General features: G+C 32.8%; 2 protein-coding genes across 2 annotated transcripts in view; one reads left to right on the plus strand and one right to left on the minus strand.

Moving 5' to 3' along the window:
* Positions 1 to 10536, plus strand: LOC133197280 (solute carrier family 25 member 43-like). Its single transcript, XM_061333241.1, has 4 exons — positions 1 to 500; positions 7872 to 8038; positions 9266 to 9400; positions 9607 to 10536. Exons 1-4 carry the CDS (start codon positions 2 to 4, stop codon positions 9772 to 9774), a joined length of 969 nt encoding a protein of 322 aa, XP_061189225.1. The 5' UTR covers position 1; the 3' UTR covers positions 9775 to 10536.
* The window catches only part of LOC133197279 (tyrosine-protein kinase Tec-like), a 23065-nt gene continuing 9891 nt past the window's right edge, over positions 10223 to 23396 (minus strand). The window contains exons 6-18 of the mRNA XM_061333240.1: positions 21458 to 21600; positions 20303 to 20367; positions 19575 to 19634; positions 19345 to 19476; positions 18849 to 18970; positions 18611 to 18685; positions 18422 to 18486; positions 17393 to 17496; positions 17119 to 17207; positions 15786 to 15984; positions 15291 to 15409; positions 14957 to 15117; positions 10223 to 13027 (exon numbers count right to left, since the gene is read on the minus strand). Of these exons, the coding sequence (XP_061189224.1) occupies positions 12935 to 13027; positions 14957 to 15117; positions 15291 to 15409; positions 15786 to 15984; positions 17119 to 17207; positions 17393 to 17496; positions 18422 to 18486; positions 18611 to 18685; positions 18849 to 18970; positions 19345 to 19476; positions 19575 to 19634; positions 20303 to 20367; positions 21458 to 21600 (1427 nt within the window). The 3' untranslated portion in view covers positions 10223 to 12934. The remainder of the gene's footprint in view (positions 13028 to 14956; positions 15118 to 15290; positions 15410 to 15785; positions 15985 to 17118; positions 17208 to 17392; positions 17497 to 18421; positions 18487 to 18610; positions 18686 to 18848; positions 18971 to 19344; positions 19477 to 19574; positions 19635 to 20302; positions 20368 to 21457; positions 21601 to 23396) is intronic.

Genomic DNA, 23396 nt, shown 5'->3' on the forward strand with positions numbered 1-23396 from the left:
AATGTGGACTTCTGACGATCACAGAATTACATACCTCCAAAACTTTTTATGTGGATCGGTAGCAGGCGTCCTCAGTCGCACTATAACTTCTCCACTGGACGTCCTCAAGATCGTCTGTGAAGTAAAAGGTTCCAAGATGGGACTTCTCTCTGTTTCTAAACATATTTACGCTGTAGATGGGGGAAGAGGATTTTTCAGAGGCAACTTTATAGCATGTGTTAAAATATTTCCCTATTCTGCTGTTCAGGTGTGGTCTTACAGAAAGTTCCGTCGGTACATTTCAGACGACCTCGGGCGTTTGAGTATATCGGGATCTGTTTCAGCAGCCACCCTCTCGGTATTGACCGCCACTACTTTCACTTACCCGTTGGATTTGATTAAAACAAGACTCGTAATTCAACAAGGAGCAGCGTATAAGAGCATCGCGCATGCAGCCTTCACAATCATTAAAACAGAAGGTCCACGGACTCTGTATAATGGTTTATGGCCTACCTTATGGGGTATGTCACTATACTTTCTGGTATTTTATACATCTGTGATCTAAAATACAAAAAGGAGAACTAACTTATGTTAACTTATAATGTTTACATTACAGGCATACTAGTATATTGTATTATTATTCGATGTATAAAGTAATTAGGATTGATTGCCTTGAAAATAATTTGCCCAATCAAGCTTTTTTCTCTCGTTCGAAAATACTAGTTTATAATTACTTCCCTTGTCAAGAACTCTTCTACTTATAAGAGTATAAAAAGTATGCATAGTGGGACAGGCAAAATGTTCAACAGCTGTTTGAGAGACATTTTTACCAGGACCGAGGTTGGTGAAGAAACGTTCGCTGGCGAAACAGATTAATTTTTTGGCTATGAAGTATTAAATTTATCTGAATACACACAAACCAACAAATGTAATGACACTAAATATGCATGTCACAACACAACACACAGTATAGCAAAAAGAATTATAAATTAATTTCATAGTTCATTGTACATTCTCAAATCACTCTCAATCATCGGCTCATACATTCACTTGTCTGAGAACAAACGACAACTCTGCAAGGGAGATTGAAGCCAGAAATATAGACAACTACTTATAGGAAATCTGTCAAAACTTATAATATTATTTTAAAAACATTTCAGTTAAAATTTGAAATGATAAATAAACGATAATGTCTCATATACTAATATATTAAAATTTCGAAGTTCCCACGGGGCAAGTTTTCGAATTAGATGGTTTCATATTTTAATTATTTTGACAATAAAAATTGACCATCGTAAAGGATAAAAAGTAACAAATCAATTTTTTTTCTCAATCAAATTTTATTGATGCGCTTTATCACAAAACGCAGAAACGTATCTAGGTACCATAGAATTTAAAAATCGCAACATGAGTAAAGTGTATGTTCCCAGTTCTCACGAATAACTGTAAGACATTCGATCATCATAGAGTTTACATAATTGAAATCTTTGTGTAAGGTTATCCCATGTGTTGACGAGATCTCTCTCTAGTTCTGCTAGATTCTGCAGCTGGGGAAGCTGTCTCACTCTCCTGTCAATCTCGTCCCATACATGCTCTACAGTGATGAGGTGTGAGGCCTGTTCAACAGAGCGAACGTCCGCGAGCGCTCGTGAACATTTCTGTTGGAGGGATAAGGAATTTTGGCGAGCGCTCGCGAACGTTAGCGCTGTTGAACAGGCCTCTGGACTACGAAGGGGGCAAACCGAAATTTTCTGTGCCTTACGGACAATACAAAGGCTAGGTCACCTTACACGCAGTTCCCATTCCTTTAGTCTATTCCGTACAGTTTGGTTCCCAAAGTGTGCCGTGCAATTGCACATGCGATTACGTTCCTACTTGAGTAATTCTCGTGTAACTCCTAGGTCAAGATTGAAGGGTCAAAGGCGTTGTATCAAAAGGAAGGTCTTCTCACAGGGACTACACATGCAAAGTATGAGAGCCATTGCACCAATTGTTCAAAAGTTATGACCAAGGTCAAAATTGGGTAAAATTTTGCAAAACTGGGTCAAAATCCAAGGTCAAAGTCAAATATGGTGGTATCCAAAGAAAGGTCTTGACACAAGGAATACACATGTGAAACATGATAGCCTTAGCTCCAACCAATCAAAAGTTATGATCAAAGTTTTTGCGGACAAAGAGACAGACGGGGCAAAAACTATATGACCCCGAATCTTCGATTGTGGGGGGCATAAAAATAAATTTAAAAAAAAAGTTTAAAGAGATAATGCTCACTATTTAAGATAAAGAAACAAGGTTGTGTAAAAGGATCTTGAGACAATATCGGAGCAAAATCGGAAAAAATATAGTATTTCATCTACCCGTTTTGGCTCAGCTAGATTGTCTCAAGACCCTGTGAAAATAACTTTTACCAATTATAGAATTGATCAAAGTCTTGTTCAGACAGGTACTTTATTAAATATGGATACTTTATCAGAGTATATTAGAAACCGTTAAAGAAATAGTAATTACTAAGGAGTACCGATTTATGGAATTAAGCATGCTATTAAGATAATGGCTGATTGTAAAAAGAATCAAATTAATAAACCATACTTTCACAACTAGCGTTGCTTACGCTTAGATTAATAGGATCAGTGAAATTAATAATTTACGAGACTCAGTTAACTTTATTTCAAAACGTCACTCATTCTCTTTCAATCAGAGAAATTACTTAGTATATTACGAGAAAAAAGAGAGATAAAAGAGGAGGAAGTGGGTAAAACTGACTGATATGTTTTTTTTTTTCACTCACATAATTCGTAAACATCTTTTGTGAAATATCATATTTGGAGATAACGACAAAATAATCGACATTATAGCCCAAGACGTTGCAATGCATGTCCGCGAGAGGTGGGGTACCTGTAAAGTGCGAAACGAAATAGAAACGAAACGAAATGAAACGAAACGAAATCTACCGAAACGAAACGAAACGGGAACCTGTAAAATGCGAAACGAAATAGAAACGAAACCTAACGAAACAAAACGAAACGAACTCAAAATGAAACCTACCGAAACGAAACGAAACAGAATGTTTTTCAAATCAAGGTATATCATTATATATAATGTGTAACTGTATATGGACTATTTTTACTTCATATAAGATTTATATAGTTCAAGCACTTGTTAATATAATATTTAAACACCGATAAATGCTCCCTTCTCTAGTGATGTATTTACTTATACATGCTTATATGTACTGTAAATCAACTGCCAGCTACAAATATGCACGAGCATACTATATAATTTCAAAATACTCATTTCAAAATAAGCGTAGTATTCTCTAATTTTTATGTCTTACTTTTATTTTTAGCCTTTAACCATCGAAATACAATAAATTTCTCATAATTGATGTGCTACATGTAAAAGCTTTTCTATTTACGTATCGAAATAAAGTTACTGTACTGTTGTATTGCGAATGTCTTTAAACATAACTTAAAAAAAAAAACAAAACAAAACAAAAAAAACTGTACACATTGAGTTAAATGAAAAAAATGCATTACTGTTATTTATACATATGTGATCAATTATACAAAGCCTAATTATTATCATACTTTTGATTATTGTCGGGTCCAGCTTTTTTTATTTTTATTTGAGAGGTAGTTCCGAGAAGGACCCCCCCCCCCCCTCCTCTGGTGGTTTCAAGGCTTGTTCAAATGATTTGATAAAAATTGAATTTTAATTTCGATTAATGTATGCTTTGAATTTAATTTAAATTTGATGTTGCAATTTTACCGTATTATTATTATTTTTTTTTTTAAAAAAATGCTTATCCCCCGCTTTTAAATTACTGTTTATAAAAGTGTGTGATCTGATATAGTTTGGTGTTGGACAAAAGCAGACCAAGAATCGCCAGGTCTTAAAATCTGATTTTGAGTATACAACTATACATACAAATGGATTGTATTAACAAGAACCCGAAAGTGATAACTTGGGTTATATGTATAGGCTTAGTCTAATGTGTTTGTTTCGCACTAAAATGAGCAATATCTATTTAAAAGTGTTATCCATACTTACAAATGTGCACGTTTAGAAACGCACAAAATCTTTTTTATCTTTCACTGTGTATCAAAAGAGATTCGTTACTTATAAAATATACACTATATAATATATTTTAAATCATAATGTTTATATATATATATATATATATATATATATATATATATATATATATATATATATATATATATATATATATATATATATATATATATATTTCATTTTTGCTCGATTTTATTTCGTTTTTTTTTTGTTTCTGTAGTTTTCGTTTCGTTTCGGTAGGTTTCGTTTTGATTTCGTTTCGTTTTTTGTTTCGTTTCGGTAAGTTTCGTTTTGTTTCGTTTCGGTAGGTTTCATTTCGTTTCGTAAGATTTCGTTTCGTTTCGGTAGATTTCGTTTCGTTTCATTTCGTTCCGTTCCGTTTCGTTTCTATTTCGTTTCGCATTTTACAGGTACTCGTGTTAGAGTGCCCCCACCCAGCACCATCACGCCCCCCCCCCCCCCCCAAAAAAAAGAAAATGAAAATAAAATGAAATGGAAAATAAAAAAATGGCCAGTAAAAATACAACAAACGACAGGTCGGCCAGCCAGAATAATTGGTATTTAAAAAAAAAATAAGTCGCCCGCGTGTGGTTAAAGCGTCTGCTCTAGAGTTGAGGAGTAAGGAGTTGATCCTTACGTCTCGGGTTCGAATCCACTGCGGGACGTGGAGACCAGTACTTCGCATTAGACTGTGTAAACCGAGGTCCCGTGTCGCAGTAGGTGTTGGCACGAAAAAGATCCCTCACTGCTCAATGGCCCTAAGTGCCAAGCATAGGTTTAAAATTTGCAGCCCTCCACCGGCAAGTGGTGGGGTCTCCATATTAGTGAAAAATTCTCGAGATGGACGTTAAACAACATACAAACAAAAACAAAAAAAAATAAAAAGTGGAATAGGTAAAAGTGCAAAGACGAGAATGATGAATGATAACTACATAAAATCTGAGATAATAAATAATTATGATTTATTTGTATGCCTCCGTAATCGAAGATTCGGGGGCTTATCGTTTTTGTCCTGCCCCGTCCGTCTAGCTGTCTGTTTGTCTGTTAATCTGTTTGTCCACAAAAACTTTAACCTTGCCCATAACTTTTGATTGGTTGGAACTGCGGCTTTCATATTTCACATGTGTATTGCTTGAGACAAGACCTTTCTTTGGGTACCAACATATTTGACCTCTTAACCTTGGGGTTTTACCCACTTTAACAAAATTTTATCAAATTATCAAACCTTGGCCATAACTTTTGAACAGTAGGTGCTAAGCTTTTATACTTTACATGTGTATTTCTTGTGACAAGACTTTCCATTGGATATCAACAATTTTGAGCTTTTTACCTTGACCTTGGAGTATGACCCACTTTTTGACCTAGACCTTGACCTAGGAAATTGATCTACTTTTGAAAAACGTAAACCTTATCCATATAACTTTTGATGATAAGGCTTTCATATTTCACAGGTGTATTCCTTGTGACAAGAACTCTCATTAGAAACCAACAATTATGACCCTATGACCTTGATCTTGGAGTTTGACCTACTTTTGAAAAACGTTCATCCTATCCATAAATTTTGAATGGTTGGTGATAGGGCTTTCGTATTTCACAAGTGTATTTCTTGTGGCAAGACCTTCCCTTCGGCACCATTAATTTTGACCTTAACATTTGACTTACTTTTCAAAAAACTTTAACCTTCGCCATAACTTTTCAATTTTTTTTACTACGGCTTTCATATTTCACAGTTATATTCCCTGTGAAAAGATTTTTCTTTGGGTAACAACATTTTTTTTATCTCTTGACCTTGACATTGGAGTTTGACTTGCATTTGTGAAACTTTAACCTTCGCTATAAGCTGCCATACGGGGGCATCAGTGTGTCACATACACATCTTGTTTCAATATCAAACTCACTCTGCCACAACTACAACGTATGGTGGCATATTTCTGCCCCATGTGTGCAAGTTATTTTTCTGTCAAATATGTCGACATGCAAGATAAATATGTTGACATGCAAGATAGTTATGTCAACATGCAACATAACTATGTTGACATGCAAGAAAATTGCAATCAAATAAGAATTATAAAAAATCTTTAAAAAATCTCCAATATTGCCCAAATGTGACTTCCAATATGATAGATGCTACTTATTTATGTTGACATGCAAGTTATTTATGTCAACATGCAACTTAGATATATTAACATAACATGCTACTTATTTATGTCAACATGCAACTTATTTATGTCAACATGCAATTTACTTATGTCAACATGCAATTTGTTTATGTCAACATGCAACTTAGTTATGTTGACATGCAACTTAGTTTTGTTGAGTAGCGAATATATATAAAATTTTAAAAAAGTAAATATCCAAAAATGAAATCACAAATCGATGTAAATGTCTGAAGACCCAGGAATGGCGAAAAAGTTTACAGTGAATATGATCGATTTGTGATTTCATTTTGGATATATACTTTTTTAAATATGATCGATTTTCAAAATGATAAAATTTTGAATTAAATGATTAAATTTAAATGCAAAAGAAATTATGTGATACACATTTTGAACATTTGTGCGAGCGTGCAGATTCGTTACTACCCAAGACACGTGCAATGAGGCACGGTTCTGTTTTTTTTTTTTGTCGGTAAAATTGAAGTTGATTTTAATGATCGAAAATTTATTCAAGCAAATGTCGCAGTTTAAATTATTTTCTATAATATGAGGTGGACAACAAAGTATGAATTGAATTTCCTTAGATAAAATGTCCTGGCGATTCAGAAACGTGACCGTAGATTATTAAACGTTTTTAGGGCCCCTCTCTGCGGGCGACCTATAGTAATTAGTGTGTCCGTCCGTCCATCTGTTCGTCCGAGGTCTCTTTTAAAGGGTGTTTAGTGACCTTGAACTATGTTTCAAGGTCTAAGGTTAAGGTCATAGCAGAACTGTATCTGAAAAATGCATGTAAACATAAATAAGTTGCATGTCGACATAAATATGTTGCATGTCAACATATTTATCTCGCATGTAAACATAGCCAAGTTGCATGTCGACATAAATAAGTTGCTTGTTGACATAAATAAGTTGCATGTCGACATAAATAAGTTGCATATCAATATATTTATCTTGCATGTCAACATAACCAAGTTGCATGTTGACATAAATAACTTGAATATCAACATATTTATCTCGCATGTTAACATAAATAAAATGCATGTTGACATAAATAAGTAGCATCTAGCATGTTGGATGTCACATGTGGGCGATATTTGAGATTTTTGAAGATTTTTTTTATAATTTTTATTTGATTGCAATTTTCTTGCATGTCAACATAGTTATGTTGCATGTTGACATAACTATCTTGCATGTCAACATATTTATCTTGCATGTCGACATATTTGATAGAAAAATAACTTGCACACAAGGGGCAGAAATATGCCACCATAACAACGCATACAGAATAATATCAACAAAAATGATGTTCAAAAACATAAATACTTTAACTTTTGACACAATTCAATATCTATAATAGGAACCACTGATCCTGAAGCTATTTATTGACCCATAAAGCCCTGCTTCATTCACATACCCCAAGATACGGGAAAACATGAAACTTTCTCCTGTATACTGCTACAAGCTCTCTTCCTGTAAACCAACTACTTAAATTGCAATTTATTTTTTACTTAAATTTCACAGGGTCGTATAAAGGTTCCAAATTTTTTTTAAATAATGGGCAAATAAAAACTTAGATCAGAAGTAATTGAGATGATTATGAATGTTGTGTTGTGACCAAAAAATTATGCGTTTTACATAAATGTATGATTTTGGTTGTTATAGGCACCATACTATACGCTTTCTGTACCTTTTTGACGTATGAAGCACTAGACAGTCTTTGGTGGGACCGTAGGCTCCGTCCAATAGAACTCGTCCTACAGGGTTCAGCTGCCTCCTCTCTCGTCATCACTGTCACTTTCCCATTCGATCTCATTCGAAAGAGAATGCAGGTACAGAGTTTGTGTAGAAACTAGATACTAATTCACATTTTGCCTTGTACGAATGTTTATGTGTGAATTGCAGGCACGCAGGTAGCATCGTTGTTTTAAGGGAGAGAGGCCAGTAGGAAGCAATTTCAGTTTGGGGGGGGGGGGGGGGGGGCAGCCATACATTTTCAGTTTGGGGCACTATCAACTCCCAAACAAGCAAAAAAAAGTCATCAGACGTTTTTATTGAGGGGGCACAAGCATATATTAGCTATGCTTTCTATAGTTATATATATATCGGCACCCCCCCCCCCTCCTTACGGCCATGAATTGACAAGCAATAAAGAAAAGATTACTGAAAAAAATGACAAGCAGAAAAAAAGATCAGGTAGATTATACTGAAACAGAAAGTGGGGAAGGGGGGGGGGGTCAGTGAAAATTTTCATACTATGGAAAAAAGGTGGGGACATCTTCAAGGGTGTTAAATTCTTGCCTTGGCCATAAATTTGGAGTGCAAACACATTTTAGATTATATTGAACATAAAGTCCATCTGCAACCAAAGGGTATGTAGGAACCCTGCACCATGGTCATCTGGAAAAGTTCAAGGACGCAGAATTTGAAGTGCAAAATTCTTGATCATAGCCTTATTTTGTATAAATTAAGATCATACTTCACCTGGGAGTTTTTTATGAATATACAATACTAGTATAACATGAACCCAACAAAGTTCAAATTAAGATAGGATGTTATATCCCTGAACAAACGTATTTTTAGACAAGATGAAGGTCAAAGTGGCATGTAAAATTTGAGAAAACATAACTGCATAAAGAGCATCAGGTCATATTTGACACCAAGGTTGCTTGTTACCAAGAGATCTTTTATGATTACATGTATTTGTCCAAGGTCAAAATTTCATGGCTCAGAAGTTAAATGTTCTTTGGGATATGGTTTTTAATGGTAGGACTATATATTGTCAAAGTTTCAGACTCCATACAAATGGTGATCTCTTTAGGTTTTACAAACCTTTAATCCATTACATTTCAACAACATTCAGGCCATGTAAAATTTGCAGAATTAATATTTTCGCAAATATGCAGTTGTTTTTATGCTCTAGTATGCCCCCTATTAAGTTCTTTGCATGGGTTATTCAGTTCTTAAAGGACAGTACTACTGAGTATTGAATTTTTGGAAACAGATTTATATGACTTCAAGTAATTTAATGCACAAAGTAGTACTTGATTCTGTTTCAGGCAAAAAGCAGTACTCTACCATATAATGGTGGAGTGGGGATCCCCTTCTCAAATGTGCGAACCTGCGTCATCAATACAGTAGCAGCCTCTGGTGTTAAAGGACTCTGGCAAGGACTTCTCCCTGCGATTATTAGGGTACAAACAACATAATATTCCCAAAACTCTATGAATAATGTTCTCAAATACTTAAAATGATATAATTAGTTGCTAAACTGTATATCACCCATTTAAAAATGTGGATGGTGACTGTTGTCAATGTCTATTCATTTCAACTAAGACACAATCCTCTTAAATGTTGTGTGCTACTCTGTTCTGTCATAACGTTTTTTTTTAAATTTTAGACTGGCCCCTACCATGCATCGATGTATATTTTTTATGATATGTGCAAAACTGCCTGTCTATACAGAAATGGATATATAAGCAACATAGACCAGAACATCGATCTAGAGGAGCTTCAAGAAACAGCTGATTATGATGTAGATTTTGATATTGAATTACAGGATGAATAGAACTGTGTGGAAATAATGTAGCAGATATTTCATTTGTGATCCTGATGTTACTTTTCCCTCACACAATATAACCACGTGTGATTTCCTGTCATTCCTGGATTTTTTATTAGCTCTATTGGCCAGAGGCCAGGAGAACTCATGCATTGGTATGGTGTCTTTAGCTGTCTGGGTTGAATAAAACTTGATACATGTTCAAGTTTTAAAATGTCAAGATATTTATTTGTGTCAGTGTCAAATTCAGAAGAAATGGTACAGATCTAACTTAGAGGGCAATGAATGCAGGGCCCAAGAGCTACAGTCTCATCAAAGATTTTTGGGTTTTGATGTATTGTTTTGAAGTTGATAACAGTTACCAATCAGTGCTATCTTATTTATATACCATTACATGTAATTCAGAATAACAGTGAGTGTGACAGCACAATGATAATAAAGAAAGAAAAAACTTAAAATTGTTTTATACTTGTATTACAAAGAAATATAAAACATTATAACAGTATAACTGTTAGAGGAAGAATGTGGCATTGCTATAAAGAAAAACTCATACATGTACATTTTGTATTTAGTATTAACAATGATCTTAAGGCTAATGAAAATGTAATGACAAAAGAAAAATTCCATAATTCAGAATCACAGCAATATAAGGCTAATACATGTATTTAAAAAAAAACAAACACATCTGTAATATCTAACAAAATACAGGTACATGTAATCATGTTCTTTGTCATTACCTCAACTAAAATCTTTGTTATATTTAGTGAAATGCAGCATGAACTTTCATTTATTTGTTGACTGAATGAGTTTTAAAAATGTGGATACATGTATCTACATGTACATAATAAAACCTACAAGATTATTATTAAATAGTCTTGTTTTAACTTTTGAACAGCATCTTAAATTTTATTGAACTTAACATTTTACATTTAAATATAGTTGAATTCATTCATTAACATTACAAGCAATTTATTCTTGTATCATGTGCAATGTGTTGATACAACATGTATGAATAAATATTTGACATTTCACTGCTTTTTACACCCTGACTTTAAGGACAGGATATTTTAAGCCAATTCCTCAAAATACTGCAATGAAAGTGGATATCTTTATATGTATATTATCAGTAATGTTATATGCATCTGCAGTACCCATAAGAGAAAAGTTATTGGGGCAACAAATACAGTGTCCCTGGATACTGTTCTGTGTAAATAAGACCAAATGCTTGTCATTTTTGTAATAAATGTAGTAAATTAAATTTTAATGAATGTTGTGCTTATATGGCCTCTGCAAAGATTGTCAGATCAGATGAGTATCTAAACATGTATTTTCTTTTCTTCAAAAAATATAGTGATAAAAACCTAGAGGTTGTAATAACAGTCTTATGATTCCCTTCAAAGGAGAATGCATGCCATTCATACATGAAAAAACGTGTATCAAAAAGTCTGATACATCAGGTATTAAAATGGTTTCTACTTCAGAGCTCAATACAAATATACATGATGATATTTACAGTAAAAACTTGAGAGTTCTGTAAAAATGCTTAATGTATACTTTTTTAAACTAAATGTCTGAAATCGCTCTTACATTCTAGATGCAGATCAATTATACTGACAATCAATCTGAAATAATAAAAAACACCCTCATCAATGATGAATGAAACCAAGTTATGATTAATTTATATAAATTATGATTTGCATGATAAAAGCACACATGGCACTAGAAAAGCATTTGCTTGGCCTGTCAAAAAGTTTTCTGCTTTTAAAAAAAAATTTGTATTATGTAAACATTGACAAATCTTTTTCAAGAACATCACAGACAATTTTTGGTTCCATAAGTATTCAATAAAACTACCCCTTATAGAGATACATGTACATATAAAAAGATGGTCCATAATTCATTTCAAATATATTAATAAAATAAATACAATTCTGTTGGGTACATATGAAGTTCCTTCTACTATGTACATTGTAAATATATAGAAAGACTTTCAAAATTAATTCTTTCTGAAATACAGAGACAATTAAGTTGATCCACATTCATAGGTAAAAGTATACTATATGGTTTATCTAAAATCTCAGTTAAGCTGTGTCTGAATTAGTTTGTCAATTTAAACTCCATATATAATGTAATCATTTTCATCTTGTATAGAAAGCATTTTAAAATGAACTTGCAAGATATCAAAATAGTAGATGAATGAAAAATAGAGGTAATTATAGTAATATGCACAAAATATTTGATCTATATGCAAGACACTCAAAAGATCAAGCTTCCTATGGTATAAATCTGAATTTAGCAGGACCGAGATCAGTAAAACTTGGATTGCATTCATAATCAGTATATATATGTTTTATTGGAAATAGTAATCATTTAATATCACATTAGCACACAGAATTTGGAAGCACTCGTCAGTATTGTAAAGCATTTATGAACAAAACATCTTTGCAAATGTGCAGACACATGCAGTATCATGTTTGTGTAGAATTAAAACATGCTTCTCCCTACAGATTGCAATTTAAATGTAGGAATGATGCAAATACATTACAAATTTACATGTAGATATCTATCACTGGTGTAAACACTAATATATAAAATATAATAAATAATTATCAAAAGGTATGAAGGAACTTGAAATGGAAAAGTCAAATGAATACTTGGACAAAGATGTCATTTAAACCAATTTTCACATTTTTCCCTTTAAAAATAGACATTGGATTAAAAATATCAAAATTGAATTTTTAATATTAAAGAATAATACTTTAGAATACAAAAATGGGGAAAAAATTATGTGCTTATTTAATGACATTCAAAATGAAGATTCAGTCAAGCTTTCTAGGTGGTATCATGTACATTTATATATATTACTTTGATCTATCATAATTTTGTACACTAAGGACCAACAAATGAACCTAAATTAAATACATATGAAGTATCCTTCTTTCAATATAATAATCAAATGCAAAATCCAACAATGTACAAGTATTTGTAACATCCTCTCTCCATGTTTGGTTTCATGCAAGTGCTCGTTTGTGACATTTGGTCAAATTCAAAAGAAATAGAGTTTAACGTAGCTTTGGCAGAAGATTAGTTGATCACTGAGGTTCCTCCGAGTGCCATGATCAGCAGCGTACTGTTAGCAATGCCATAAGTGTTCAAGTACACCAAGCAATCACGTTGTACTTATGAATGGATAATTACCTTGCTCCAGTAATCCACCTAAAAGTTGCAACAAGTCACTAAAGGATGGTCTTTTGTCTGGCTCCTGTTAAGGATAACATTAAAAAATGTATATCATAGTACATGAAATGTTTCTTTTTTCAGTAACATACTATGGTTTGACCAATACACAATATATTTAAGACCTGACAACACGTTGCTTGAATATCTGTTGTGTATCTCTTCGTAGACATAAAATACAACAAATGAATCATAATTATCATTATCTTCTGATTTCTAAACTGTTTCCCAAATGTCTAAGTAAATAAAGACACCAAAAAATTTGTGATTTGCCAATGCTAGTGATTTCCAATAGGGTTATATAGTAAACAACACCTTCTGGTATCTTGCACAAATACCTGGTAAGGTACCTTAATTTTTTGTGAGGAAACTTGTTAAAGTAGCAATACTTCAATAAAAAATTCTTGGGATAAATTTTCTTTTACTGAAGAATGTGTCATCTGACCTTAATGGAACCTTAGTGATTCAAAAGCAAGAGGCCCATTAGCCATCACACTCACCTTAGTCACATATAAATACCTAAATAATTGAAATGTCTTCAATTTAAATTAACTGTTTACTGAGGCTTGAGGTCAGATTAAATTGTAGCCTTGCTGTGTTGAATAAGTATATACATATATAGGGGTATCTATTTCCTTGTAACCCCCTCCCCCCCCCAAAAAAAAAAACTTTTAAAATCTTTGCCTCCCTGTTGTGGTAAAATCTTTATGATAGGGAGCATGTCCAACACATCTAATATACACTACATGTGGATGCTTGTATATCAATATGACTAAGTGTAATCTTGTTGTTCTTAAGAAAAGGATTTTTTTTTTAATTTTCTTTTTGAAAAAATTGACACAATTATTCCCCAAAGCCCCATAATTAATGTTAATCTTAACATACACTAAATGAAGATGCTTGCAGATAAGATTTTTGTAGTCCTACAATTCTTGAGAAGTATTTCCCCCCAATTCTGATGTAAAACTTCACCCCTTACTGTGGACTTGCCTTGCCAATAACTTTAATTACATGGGGATGTTTCCAAATTAAATTGTGTAATTGTTGACCATCTGTTCTTGAGATTTTTACCTATCATATTCCTAAGTCAAACTGAAACCCCCTCTTGAGGCCTTTTAATCATTCTTGGGGATTCTGATATGACAGGATCTGAATTTATACTTCCATAAGGATGCTTGAATATTAATATAACTCAAATATTTGAATATCTTCCCCTGTATAACACCATATAAAACTCTGCTCCCTACTGTTGCCCATCATTAGCCCATAGAGCCATCCATGACCTTGGGACCGCAGTTAAACAATTTTGAATCTACATGTAAATGCATAAAATAAGCATGCTTGCATTTTAATTTGACATTTTGGAGGATACTTCCCTTGAAAGAAGATATTTTTGGTATAATTCATTGTGAAAATTTAAACCCTTCTTGTGACCACTTCCTTGTCATTATGGACAATGATTTGAATATACTTATTCTGTTTCACATGAGAATACTTGTATAAAACATTTTTAACTGAAAATTTTAAGAATCCTCATCAATCAAAGATGCTTTGAAGCAAGTTTTATTGAAAATGAACCAGTGGTTCTAGAAAAGTAAAACAGAAAAAAGGAATTCAAAGTATTCACAAAACAAACAATAAATGCCAAACAGTAAATATGAGTGATCAGGTATTTAAATGGGAACACAAATTAGTAATAGTCCATTCATTTTTTTAAACAATTTTTTAAAATTATCTTCAATTGGAATGGGACCTGCTTCTTAATCATAACAAAATGGAATACCCATCACATAAAGATGCTTTGTGAAAAATTAGACTAAAATTGTCCCTATTCTAGAGCAATAAAAAAAGGAGGAAAGTATATGAGGAATGCATGATGGATGAAAACGGATAGCGATACTATAACTTAATAGCCTCTCAGACTGGTGATTTAAAAAACACAGGTAATACATACATGAAGCCAGCACTGAAGCATAACTTTGTATATCTTCTCAGGACAACTTGATGGCTTTTCCAGACGTTGTCTAGAATGACAAACATAATCCACGACTTCTACATTCTTCATTTTGTCATAAGGCATGACTCCACCTGTAAATATTTCCCACATTAGGATACCTGAAACAGAAAAAAAAGATTATCTCTCAAGGTAATATTATATGGTACCATTCAATATTATTACAGTATCCTATTTTCAACTATGAATGGTACAAGGATGAACCATTTACAAAATCCTACTATCTGCACATTAACAAGTGCCATGACAGATGGGAAGATTTTGGGAAGCCTACCATATGCCCACACGTCAGACTTGCTACTGAATCGGGTAAAACTCAGTACTTCTGGTGGTGCCCACTTGACTGGGAATTTAGTCCCTGTTGAACTAGTGTACTCATCATCTATCACATATCTACAAAACATTTTTCTTTGTCATTCAGCAACTTTTACATGTATATTCACCATGTGTGGGTTAAAAAGACAAATGCACATATAAGTTATACTTTGTCCATCTGTTTATAGTTCAATTTACTAATCATTAAAAAAGATGTATTTTTCAGCAGTACATGTACAATCACTAACTACTGACAGGGATATCAATTTGGAAAAAGAAAAATTATGTAATTTTTAATTTCTAAAATTTGATGCTGTTTGCTTCTGAAAATGAGAAAAAAAAATGGTGTATTTTTCTACTCAATACATGTATGTGTTAATTTAACATTCCAAAATGTTACATGACAGAGAACATCGACACACAATATTTACAAGACTTTATCGTATAAATGTACCTCGCAAGTCCAAAATCAGCCACTTTGACAACAGTGCTTTGTCCTACCAGGCAGTTCCTGGCAGCTAGATCACGATGAATAAACTTCCTCTTCTCTAAATAGGCCATTCCATTGCAGACTTGTGAACACATATCTAGTAATGTCGCAGTCTTACTTAACAGTCGTGCTTTGTGTCTCCTTAAGTAGGAGAGCAATGATCCTGAAAGCAGAACACATTAAATTCATATCATGAGAGCTCTAAAAAATATCAAGTTGTTTAGGTCAACACACTTTAATACAGTAACTGACAATAATTCATACTAATATACAATGTATTAATGAAATTCATTTCAGTTGATACTGCTACCTCATACTTTTCACACATGAATATTTTTCATGAAGTGCTAAAGCATGAACTATCCTGTTTCATACGCCTGGGTAAAAAGTATCAGGTCATACCTTTATAAACTTGAAAAAACTTGTAAAACATTTCTTAAAACATTTCAAAAAGTGCTTTTTTTTTTTTTTAGATTAAACAATACATTTTTTATGATCAATATTGCAAAATTTCTCTCTATGTAAAATCTTTCAAAATACAACTTACATTCAAAAATTTGTGTAAACAACTAGCAAATTCAAAGATGCAATTATTTATGGCATATTGTAACAGTCTTGTCTGTCCATCCTACAAGGAGGACTTAAATTTTTGAATTAGTAGAAGTTGTGGCCAGGAATAAAGTTCCTGAAACTGCATCAAACTTCAAGGTCAAGGCCATGAGGTCAAATATCATAAAACAATTTGAGAGGTCTTGCAATAATGCGCATTTGAAAAAAATATGAAAGCCCTGTCTCTTTTGGTGCAAAAATTTCGGGTAAAGTTCAAATTTTAGGTAAGTAGATCAAACTTCTAGATCAATGTCAAAAGGTCAAAAATAATAGTTCTTTCTAAAAAGATTTGTCACACAGTCACAAGTGATGTACATGTAAAATGTGAAAGCCCTATCTTTCCTCATTCAAACATTATTACAGTACCAATGTTAAAAGTTTTGAGAAGTAGGACAACTTCAAGGTAATGGGGTCAAAAGTCATAGTGCGATTGGAAAGGTTTCGTCACAGGTCAAAAGTAAGGGTATTGTGACAGACACACTGAAAGACAAATGAGATTTAATGTCCCCTCACTTTCGTGAAAGCGGCGCACAATTACACTAAATAAAGCTTTTATCGTATTTGAATGTCTAGTTGGCAATAATCTACCACAATGAAACACAATAGTCACCTTTCATTTATTTATTTTGATCTTAAAAGCATTCAACATGTATCTGTGTTAATACAAAGCATTCACTATGTAACTTACCATATTGCATAAGTTCTGTAACAATAATTAAGGGGCGTTTTTTGGTTACAATGCCATAAAGCTGTACTAAATTGTTGTGGTTTAATTGTCTGAAATTAAAGGGGATAAGATAAAGAATATTCCATGAAAAACATTGCCTCAATGTATCAACTTTAAGATTTTACAGTCTAATACGTAAGAATGCACATGCCAAAAAGATAATAAGTGAAAAACATACGGTAAATATATTAACAAAATCTGGAAATGCATGTAAGTACAATATATTGTTACATACGTCATGGTTTTAGCTTCCTCAATGAAGCCATCATCTGACATTGTGGATTCTTTCATCATCTTCACAGCAACACGTTTGCCACGCCACTTCCCTTCATGAACCGTCTGTAAATCATTGAATTAGGCCACTTAATATTGTGTAATTAAAGTACATGGAATGAATACAGATAATTGCACAGTTTAGAACTGCTACTCTGCAAAAAAGTAATTGAACTGTATGTAAACCCCAGGAGTTCCAAACAATAACAAAGATACTAGTAGTTCATGATATAATAAAAACATGTACATGTTATTTGTTTAATGCATATGTGAACATGTATATACATTGTATTTCAAACCAATAAACTGTATGGTTTTTGGTAATAAACAATACCAAACTATGTATATACACTTATCCGTACTTTATTCCTTTATCTTAAGAAATATCTTACAATCTTTTGAAAACAGATACATGTAAGCTTGGGCCCAGGTAAAACTTTGACATGTCCGAGAATTTAAGATATTGAGAAAGTGGATGGGATTTTCAATTCACTTTGCTATACATGTATTCATGGTATTTGAGATAAAGTGATGTTTGAGATACCAAGGTTCAAATATATTCTAATATGAAATCGAAATCACTGATATCTTGGCATCTGATTTTAAATCCCTAATATCCGACATTATCTGCAACAATTTTAAGAAAACACTGAAAGGATACACTGACTTGTCAACTCTTTAAAACTGATTTTCGGATTTTCCCAAAACCATTATCACTATGAATAAAGCATAATTAAGAATGGGAAATAATATTTACTTCCTTGTGTCCCAGAAATCCTTAAGTTCAATTTCATTCACTTTTCCTTTTAAAGATAATGCATAAGGAAATACTGAGTAAGGAAACTTCAAATTATTTCTGGTAAAAGTAAGAATTCTTTATAACCACTCGTGAAAATATAAAAAGTCCTGTCCCACTCGTGAAATAAATTCCATATCCAACTATAAAACATTGAATATCCTCTATATACGAACGTATTTCTTTTATACTTACTCCAAAACAGCCTGCACCAAGCTGCTCCCCAATAGTAATCTCAGCTGGGTCAATCTCAAATTTACCTATATAAATAAAATGGACAACATAAAGAGAATCAGAATGCTTCTCTCAACTCTCAAAGTTTCAAGAAAACAAAATAACAATTTAGAAGCAGATATTTTGTTGACTATATGAAGTAGTGCTTACTGGAGCTAAAGCCAGCTGTTGCTGGAGCTGCTGTCCCACTCCTTACGGGTGGAGATTTTAACCGGGTAGCCAGTCCTTCAACGAAGAATAAAGCACTGAGTTATTTTTTACACCTTTAAAATTTTAATAATTTTGGAATCACATTTTCATTTGTGCACAAGAATCTAAGTTTCAAGAACTTAGAGTTAATGTATGTTCTTGTTATGACCTTATGTACCACTTCAATGATAAAACCCACCTGCAGAATTGTGTTTATGGTAGTGCACCAGTTCAGAGATCGAAGGAAATGCATATTTCTCTGCTATATAATAGAACCCTTTATCATTCTTCTTTATGTGATAATGACGGACTTGTCCATCACTGCAAAAACAAGATCAAAATTCTGAGATAAAATCCTGCTCCAAATTTCATTTAAAGCACTCTACTAGCTTTATTCTTGGAACACTCTAGTTTATCATAATGATCTATCTGATATGGTTATTCAATAAATATATAGCAACATCTGCTACATTTCACAGAAGCAGAGCCAGATTGTGCAGCTTGATTTGAATTTCCAGTAGTTATGTATCTATTAGCTGCAGAACTGTATGTACCGGTATCTCTCTGGTTGAGAAGATTTGGACAAACCTGACAAACTAGTTTTTCTGTCCGAATTTTCTCAACCAGAGAACTTCAGTTCTGAGGCTATGCATCTATGTACTCAATACTTCAATTAGGCATCAAACAGTACTTACTTTTCTGAGGTGTAAAGTGACAAAGTGAACATGCCAGGTGCACTTGATTCCCGCACCAGAAAACAACCTTCTCTTTGTTCCTCTCGGAGAACGGCTTCACTTCGCTCTCGTGTGAAACTCTTATAGTACCAACTATTAATAGACAGAGATTTTAATGATTAATGTTTTTTTCTTTTTTAATTCAAAAAATTTTATAATTATGCTAAAAAAAATATACTTCTGATACTTACTCAAACATTTCTAAATCAAATTTCTTTTTGACATAATTTGATGGTATATAACCAGACTTCCTGAAAAAAGGAAAAGATTGTGATGATTTTCAACAACAACAAAAATTTGTTTTCTATTATTGCAGTAAAGGGTACATTTTCATTTCAGTTTTAAATAATATTCTCTCTTGTTGCTAGAATAAGTGTAAGAAAGTGTCAAGGAAAAAGCAGTTGGCCACAGATATTTCTCAATTTCTCTGTTAAGCTGACATCAAATATCAAGATTATTCTTCTAATAAGACATTTGATAATTCTTGTCACACTAAATGTGCCTGGTATAGATAAATAAAAATATTTTTCAAAATTTTCATCACTTGTCAATCTCATAACTTTGATTATTCACCATGAAGTGGAAGTGTGAAAATAATGTCTTGTGTATGAATATAATGCTACTGTTTCATGATGATTAAGTAATATGAAATATAAATTAAACACCCCCCCCCCCCCAACTTCTTTCTGAGACAATCTAAATCCATCAAATCTTTAGACTATTCTAACAAAGATCTTACATCAGTTCCAGAATAAGAAAGTTTATAAATGTTATAAAATATTTTAGTACAAGAAGAAGCTTAGTCACATAGTGAGTCTAGGTCAAGAAAACTCACTGTCTACATTAATTTCATCAGGTGGGGCTATTTTACCCAAACTTTCTAATTCAAAATAAATATGATATAAATATAAAACCTCACCCTGATTTACTTTTTGCTCGCCACCAGTGTTCTCGAGAATCATCTAATATTTCATACTCTTCTCCCTAAATGAACAATCAAACATGGAAAATCAAATGTTGCTTCACTCACTTGAAGTAGTGCATAGAGTTCCATGGGTAACTGATAAATACATGTACACAGCGTGGAAAAAAATGTTACACACTAAATCCCCCATAGAGATTTTCAGAAGTTGGCATCAATGTTAAATATAAATACAGGAATACTGTGGTGGTAATCATAGAATTACAAAAAGGATGGTGCAAGAGTCCCTTAAATACCAATCAAGCTCAAAAAAGTACCAGACAAGTATAAAGACAGTAATTGCTAGGTCATTCAAAACATGAATTTCTAATTTTTAAAGTTCATCTGTTCACTCATATAAAATTTTGCTTTATTGCTAATGATTTTTCCAAAAGAAATCTAATATATAATTAAAATGCAAAGAATTTCAATATGCCTCATGTAGCAAAATTTGACAGAAATGACCATTTAACTTGACAATGTTATAAAGAAGTAATAGTAAATTATCTAAGTTAGAGTTGTCACTCTTACCAAAGGGTCAATTAACCTTTATGTCAAAGGTCAAGGTTAACTTCCTATGTGATATTGAAAATGGGACATTATGATTCAATATCTAAATATACCTGTAACATAAAATAATAATCATAACTAATACCGGGTATATTAATACTGCATGTAGTTGAGGGTAACATTGAAAATTTGCACCCCAAGAAAACGATTGTCAACTGAGGTGCAGCTGAGGTTGACAATGGTTTTCTTGGGGTGAAAATTTTCAATATTACCCTCAACTACATGCAGTATATATTATATAATACTGAATGTTTCATAAAAATACGAAGAAAGATGAAGTGCGTGTGCATAGATTCCACGCAGTCACTTTTTTTTTTATATCACCAATTGTCAAGTAATGTTGACTGTTGCTAAGTTCTATCGCCCTGGAGGGCGTGGTTTCATCATTCAGAGGGTAATAGTGTTTTTTAACAAATGTTTCTTGATGAATCATGTCAGAGAGGGAGATGAAAATGCATCATCATGTCATTATTGTTGTTCTTTGCAAGCCTTACAATCCTTATAAAATTTCTAGAAATTGCATTTCTCTCAAGAACAACACACCTGAACAAGCTCCAAATCCTCCTCTTCTGTGGGTGTAAAATTGTACACGGCTACATAAACTTTCTTCTGTGTAGGCTCTGGAACTACTGGGGTGGGTATGGAGGGGGGAGGTGCACGGTAGGGTGAAGGAGCTCCTCCAAACTCTGTTCAAAAAGGAGAGTAAATTTATAGGAAAACATCTCATGTGGTATCTCAAACACCAATATCTAGAATACCATGGCTATGTCAAAGTGATTTGAAAGTCCCAACAACTTATTCATTAAGTATTTTTTACCCTCGGTATCTCGAATTCGAATTCTTGGATATCTTGAAGTTTTTTCTTGGTCCCTTCCAGTTTGAGATAATGGAGTTTGACTATATTTATCATAGATGTATGTACTTTTATCTGCTTGGGAAACAGATGTCTTTACTTAGCATTATCTACATGTACTTTTTGATACTGGGCAGATATTTTTGGCTCTTAACGAGGCCGAGTCTAATTCGATTGCACATGACTTTGCACAGCTTTTTAATTTTATGCAGTCATGTGTGTAACATTACATCTTTCCCAAATATTGTGATTTTAATACAAAATTAACATTATCTGTAATGCTTATGGGTCTGAAAATGTGCTTTTACGACGATAATTAGGAAAAAGCGCTGAAATAGCTCTAACAACGTCATTGTTTTCTGACTTTGTAAGCAATGCATGACACTGAAAAATGACACATGACTCGCTTGTATATTCAAGATGTCCATGGATATTTTACTAAAAACTGTTGACAGAACATCATAAGAAACATACTAGCGATCTAAAAATTGTTATGTTTTTACCAAAATAATTCATCTGTGCCAATAATTCATCTGCACTGATACATATACAGGTATATACTGCAATATGGGAATTTTAGAAAAATTGGGCATTGAAAAAAATAAACTTTGTAATAATTCCTAGTCCAATCTAGATGGTCATTTTTTTTTTAATTTCACAATTTGGCGACTTTTTGCATTAACTCTCATGTACTTGGCTGAAAGAGAAATCTCTAGAGCAGTAATACAAAAATATGGAAAAAATGTGATAATTTGGCACTTTTCCAAAAAATTCCCTTAGGGTCCAATAGTAAAATTTGACAACTTTTGAGATGGCCCCCTGAGAAATCGGAATGGTAAACATTTGATTTTTTAATCTGAAAACATAAAATATACTAGTAAAAAAAAATTTAAGAAAAATTATCAAAATCTTTAGGGTAGAGATAATTAGACTCAGCCTCGTTGAATTGGTCTACAGGCATTAATGGTCACCTGAGCCTTAAGCTAAAATCTTTAATATGAATACCTCCTACAAAGAATGTGTCATAAACTTTTTGTATTTCTCCATTATAAACTTGTGGCTTGATAAAAAATTCATCCTTCTATTCCTTGATATTGTCCTAATCAAAATGGTGTATTCAATCACTGTGGGTAAGCTCATGGCTATATAAAGCTAGTATGAGCTTTAAGGAAATATGCAACCTAGTTTGAATTTTGTTGTCTTTTTCCCTGGATTTAAAGATTTCCAATACTTGAAGGACCTGTGTTCTACTCTTCTAATGTCTATATATGGTGCTGTACACCACTTCTAAAACAAATTTGGATGAAAAACATCTAGAATATATGTTTACTAATTTTTGTAATTTTTTTCCTTAAATAATACAAAAATTTTCATAATTTGTTATCATTTCAAAACCCCTGGTAATGCATGCTGATTTTTTGTCTGTGAACATCTAATGGTTCTATAACTTTAAATTGAGAATATCTTGAAAAATTACAACTAGGTAAGGTTCATTGCATATGTCCTTAAACAGATACTAAAGGGCTTATAACTCTGACATTGTATTCATATATGTATATTGTTGGTTAAATTATCTAGGAGAGAGAAAATGATCTTTAAAAATTCATTACAAATTCAGTTAAAACAATT

This window comes from Saccostrea echinata, unplaced genomic scaffold, assembly GCF_033153115.1.
Source record: "Saccostrea echinata isolate AGI-Se365-2 ecotype Australia unplaced genomic scaffold, CSIRO_AGI_Sech_v1 ptg000030l, whole genome shotgun sequence".
Taxonomy (NCBI): Eukaryota; Metazoa; Mollusca; class Bivalvia; order Ostreida; family Ostreidae; genus Saccostrea; species Saccostrea echinata.